The sequence below is a fragment of the Chondrus crispus genome, genomic scaffold (genome assembly GCF_000350225.1).
Source record: "Chondrus crispus Stackhouse genomic scaffold, scaffold_101, whole genome shotgun sequence".
Taxonomy (NCBI): Eukaryota; Rhodophyta; class Florideophyceae; order Gigartinales; family Gigartinaceae; genus Chondrus; species Chondrus crispus.
The window spans coordinates 260,361-265,839 of record NW_005178881.1 but is presented as its reverse complement, the minus strand read 5'-3'; the positions used below and the strand labels follow the sequence as shown (position 1 = coordinate 265,839).

General features: G+C 57.8%; 2 protein-coding genes across 2 annotated transcripts; both read left to right on the top strand.

Moving 5' to 3' along the window:
- The first annotated feature begins 132 nt into the window (after positions 1 to 132).
- On the top strand, positions 133 to 1,182 carry CHC_T00008608001 (MYB-related protein). Its single transcript, XM_005712382.1, has one exon. The coding sequence runs from the start codon at positions 133 to 135 to the stop codon at positions 1,180 to 1,182; it is 1,050 nt and encodes a 349-aa protein (XP_005712439.1).
- Positions 1,183 to 1,818: 636 nt separating this feature from the next.
- CHC_T00001544001 (hypothetical protein) lies at positions 1,819 to 1,980 on the top strand. The gene has a single exon (XM_005712381.1). It carries the CDS (start codon positions 1,819 to 1,821, stop codon positions 1,978 to 1,980), a length of 162 nt encoding a protein of 53 aa, XP_005712438.1.
- The last annotated feature ends 3,499 nt before the right edge of the window (positions 1,981 to 5,479 follow it).

The window sequence follows — 5,479 nt, the reverse complement described above, 5'->3', positions numbered from 1 at the left end:
CCGCCGCACTGCGCCGCCGCAAGACAGCAACCACAGCACCTCGGCTCCCCCGTTACCCCAGCGCTTCGAGATACCCCCAAGGAAGCCGCCCTTCATCTTCTCTGTCTAGCCGCCGAAGGAACCCGTCCCTCCATGTCGTATCCCCACCCACAGCATCATCTGCAACCACATCACCCGACTCCGCATCATCTTCAACCGCAAACGCCCTCTGCACCCCCGACCCACCCGCATCACTTCTCCCCCGCCCTCTCCCAACCACAGCACCATCCCCTTCGTCTTAACCTCTCAGGACACCCTTCCTCGACCCCATCTCCGTTCCCCATGTACGTCGCTGGCCCACCCCCACCCCCTCACTATGCTACCCCTCCGCATCTACTGCCCCCGCACACTATCATTCCTTTTGCATCCATGCAGTATCCCACTGGACCAGCGCCGGCATCTGCACAGCACCCTATCCATCCTCACATGGTGAACATGCATTCGTTCCCTCCAGAATCCGCCCAGATACCCATGCAATTCTACACCACTACAGCCGCCGCTGCGGCAGCGGCCACGGCTCCCGGAAGCGCTGCACCTCGCGGGGCTGGCGCCAATGGGCTGGCTACTGCCGTTCGCAAGGTCAAGGGCCCGTGGAGACCGGAGGAGGATCGAATCCTGACCGATCTCGTTGGCAAAATGGGAGCTCGACGATGGACGGTAATCGCAAGCCACATCGTCGGGCGAACTGGGAAGCAAGCGCGGGAGCGATGGCTCAACCAACTGTCGCCCGATCTGACCAAACGTGGGTGGACTGCCGAGGAAGACCAAATCGTAATGGAAGCTCATGCACGGCTGGGGAATCGATGGAGCGAGATCGCCAAGCTGCTCAAAGGACGCACGGACAACGCAACAAAAAATCGATTTAACACTACGATCCGGAGGCAGATCTCGGAGCTTGGGGAACAGGCGCGCAAGGAATTGGCTGGCAGTGGAGCCACTGAGGACAAGAAGGCAAAAGAGGAAGAGACCAGCGCTGCTACTGTGACAACGTCGACCAGCGGGGGATCAAGCGGAGGGAGTCGGAGTGTTTGGTCAGAAGGGGAAGGCGTTGGCCAGGGGCGGAAACGAAAGTTGGAGTCTGGTGGGACGACTCAGCTGGCGAGAATGAATCAAAGGGCAAAAATCATGACAGCGTCCTCCTGACAAAGAGTTAGATGTTTTGAGGCACAACTCATTAATGTTTTTTTCTTTTCTTTTGGATGCCCTTATGGAAGCCCTACTTTTGCACAGTGTTGTTGTTTGTACATAGTGCGGGGTGATATTTTGGGACAGTCGCAGTCGTCCGACTATGTGCGCGAGTGGAAATAGTTTTTTTATTTTTATTTTGTGTTGTGACAAGGTCGCTGGTGACCGTCGGTGATAAAGACACGGGATTGCCTGCCTCTTGTTTATGGGTCTTGGGGCGCGAAAGCGTGTGTTTGGTCGGGCGTTATTTGGCAGAAACGAATGGACGAGTTCTCGACTTGCGAGTCCGTTGCCGAAGTGGTCCGAGCCAACGTGCTCCCGTTGCAAGCCCCGTTCGGGCCTTCGCCCTCCTTCCACAATGTGCGCCTCCTCTCTGCACGGCGCCCTTTGACGCACATATCTGGACTTCACCGTTGCAAACCCTGCAGTGGGGCCCACTCCCTGCGCTCCCGTCGTCCACCAACAGGGTGTAATCCTGGACTCGACTCCCCGAACCGCCGCCACGCCTCCCCCTCCGATTCTTCACCATCATTGGTCCCCACACATGTGCCCGGAAGCCTCTACGTCCACTTGTCCATAGCAACCCTCTGATCAATGGCTCCACTCGCCCCTCTGCAAAATATACAGTACTGTACCAGGGTACTGTTGCACCTGTCTTCCAATCTATTACACTACAGTCCACAGAACCCCCGTATCCTTACAGTAAAGTTCAACCCAGTCCCAAATCCCACAACTACTATACACATGTTACACTAGTACCCCCACCGCTCATACCGATCTCGCCATTGCATGTCTTCGGCCCGCCCATTCTCGCACACTGGGTTTAAACCACTCCACCCCATCACTCTCCGTCCTCCCGCCTCTTTCAAAGTCCAACACATGCACGCCCAATCTCCCCGCCACAGCCAGCCTCCCCTCATCCAAATCTACCCCCGCCTCCGCAAACCCGGCCTCCACCACGCAATCCCACCTCCCCACTTCATACACCCTCGCCACCCCGCCCGCCGCAACCGCCACTCTCCCCGCCGTCGCCCTCAGCCCCCCCACCGCCGCTGTCGGCACCGCGCCCGACCACCGCACCTCCTCCGTCCGCCCAAACGCCGCCACGCGCGTCCCGCTGCCGCCGTCCCAAGCCACCACCGCCGACCCGTGCCCGTTGCCCGCCACGCGGTGCGCGTATCCCCCGACCACCATCCCGCACCTTCCGACCTGCTCCACCCCGCTCACGGCGCACCAGCACGGCCCGACGTAGCACCGAATCCGTCTTCCGCGCTCCACGTCGTACGTCATCACTTCACCCCCGTCCGTGCCGACGACCGCTACGTCGCCGACACCGCCCCCCAGCGCGATAGACCGCAGCCCGTACTCCGACATCGCCGCGCATGCTATTGGCGTTACCGCATCTGCGTCCCCGCCCGCCCGAGTCACGCAGCTCACGCCCAGTCCGCCGCGCGCCGTGCCGCAGATCACGCCCACGCCGTCTTTGCTCATGAGCATGTCGACGCACGTCACGGGCTCCGCGTTGCGCGTGCGGGCGGTGAGAATCTTTGTCGGCGTCGCTTGCGTCTCGTCGTCTACTGAGACGGCGTACAGACACACAAAGCCCTTGCGATAGCCGAAGGCGACGTACGCGACGCCACTCTCGCTGCAGAAGCGCGTGCGCACACAGCAGGGGTCCGCGCCCTCCAGAGCGGCCGGGCGGACCATGACGACTTCCCCTGTGCGATACGCAGACGCGAGGGGAGTTGAGGGTGCGGACGCGACGCTGGCGACGAGAAGGCTTTTGTCGGGCAGAAGCTGGACGGCGGAGGGGGGCGCCGCGAGCGGCTTGGAGACTGTGTGGTAGGCGCGCGCGGTGCGCCAGGCCGTGTCACGAACGTAGTGCGCGCGGGCAAGGCCGGCGGGCGCGCGGATGAAGCGGCGCCAGAGATGGTCGTCAAGGGCGAGGCGGCGCCATGAGCGCGAGACGCAGGCACTGGTGGAGAGTTCGCGCGGGCTGAGGTGCGAGAGGATTAGGTGCGCGAGGTCGGGGGCTAGGGTGTCGAGAGAGGGGGGCAATGGAGGCATGGTTGGTGTGCGTGAAGGTGAGGGGCCGGGGGCGATGAGGAGAGGTCGGAGGCTGGAAGTCAGCATAGGTAGTTTGTAGCGGAGGAGGGGAAGACGGGAATGCAGATGGGACAAAGGAGGGATTCGGAGCAACTGGACGGGCCAGAACGTTGAGTGTGCACACGACCAATGGTGTGCCTCCACATGAGCCAGGAAATGCAAGGGTGCTGCATGGGCATGTCTGATGTCAGACTTGCCCATCTTTCGCGCCGCTCAGGGTTTGGCACCAAACCTTGTCGAATACAACGAGTTGAGGTCCGTTTTGTTGATAACTCTGTCCACGTGTGTACAGTGTTTTTTTAATCATCTTTCCATCACAGGGTATCGTAGAGGCATATCCTAACGTTGTCCACGTGTGTACCGTGCCCTTCTTCTTTACCTTTATCACAGGGTATCATAAGGGCATATCCTATCTTATGGCTCTGTACGAAACAGCGCCACTTGGACGAGTGCTACTGGATTGCTGTACAATTTGTAAAGGTAATTCCGCTCGTCATCCAAACTGTGGCGACTCGAGATGCCCTTTTCTTTACTTTCGCTCTCCTCTATCCTATCCTTAATAGACCTCCCACGCACATCCGCGATTGCTGAGCATATATTCTGATAATTGCAAAATAACAGGCCTAAAAATAGAACGGACCAAGTAATATAGAAATGACAATATACTATCTGTGGAACTAATCAAAGCACGATTTTTGACGAGATTTCGTACCTCCATAGCCCCCTAATTTGGGCCCCCCCCCCAATTTGGTCCCATATTCCTTCAAAGGCTTTTATGTCGCGTGTGCGCCTTCTACAGGTGACGCAAACCACACTATATTAAAGGTGAGGACTAGAGCTTTCCAACGCATTGAGCCAATGCCGGCTTCTCCCGCGGAAACATGCATTTTGAGCACCGGAAAAGGGCGCGTTTTCGGAGAAGACCCCAACTCAGCGTAACAAAATTTTCTTTGAGGGACTATGATGAGCTCTAAGGCCTTGGAGAGCTCCAAGGCCTTAGAGCTCCTCACAGTCGCTTTAGAGAAATGCGCGGATCGATGAGGGCGGAGACCAGGGCATCGAAAGAGAGAGATGTTCGCGATGAAGGCATAAAGGCGGCTCGAGAGGAATTTGTCCAGCTCGTTGCCAGTGGGGCTACGAAAGCTTTTTCCCTATCGAGAACCGGTGTGTCGCGGTCTACTGGGACTAGTTATCCGCGTCGAAGGGCACGCGCAATCAGTCAGCGAAAGCGGCCGGACGAACAGCGTCTGTTGGCTTTCTGTCTGCGCCCACAGGCGTTGAAGCTGCGGCAGCACACAACGCAGCGAACACACTTGCGGCCCTTTTTAATAGCTAAAAAATTTGCATAAAATCGCGGGACCAAATTGGGGAGTTATCCCGAACCGGCCTCTGGGCCAAACAGGCTCGAACAGCCCGATGGTACGTCGCAAAAGGTCTCCAACCATGGCCAATGTAGGTTTGTTTGAACGCTCTCATTCAGGTCTATCATGAGACATATTTGCAGAGTTTTGGAAGCTATTTTGATGCATTTACAGTCATTTTCCTGAAAAGGGGACCAAATTGGGGGGCTATGGAGGTACATCAAAGATCCTTTCTCGACAGTAACGCTTTTGTACAATAAAAAGACAACCACGCTCATTTGGGCGGACTTTTCAAAAAACGCACTGTATTTGCGCAATACCTCCATGTTGACACGTAGACCCATTGCGTCATCTCACTATACAGTCAAAAATGCACATCGCTGACCCTTCAAATCCACACCAGCTCCCCAACGGCGGCTCCCTTGCCCCCCTCGCCGTCCTCTCCGGCCGCCTTCCCACCCATCCCCTCGCAATCATCCCCGCCGTTCCCCTCCTCTTTGCACCCACGCGCGCCCAACGCAACTCCGGGCACACCTCGTGCTCTCTTGTTAACGCTTTCCCAGTGCCCCGATCGCACACCAGCCGCACCTTCCCCTACCAGGCACTGTACTCCCCTCGCGCCTTCTCCTGGTTGTATTGAAAGAAAAGCACAGATCGCTCCTCGTGCTACGAATTCTACTTTCAGCGCCGTGCCCCGCCTCATCACGGACTCAGACATGCAGAATATTTCGGCCACCGAGGCCACCGCCGGTATCCAGATCCTCGCCGACACAGCCCTCCGCCGTGAT

Excerpts from the sequence above, each read along its gene's own strand:
- CHC_T00008608001 (XM_005712382.1), top strand. The coding sequence starts at position 133 with ATGTCGTATCCCCACCCACAGCATCATCTGCAACCACATCACCCGACT.
- CHC_T00001544001 (XM_005712381.1), top strand. The coding sequence starts at position 1,819 with ATGGCTCCACTCGCCCCTCTGCAAAATATACAGTACTGTACCAGGGTA.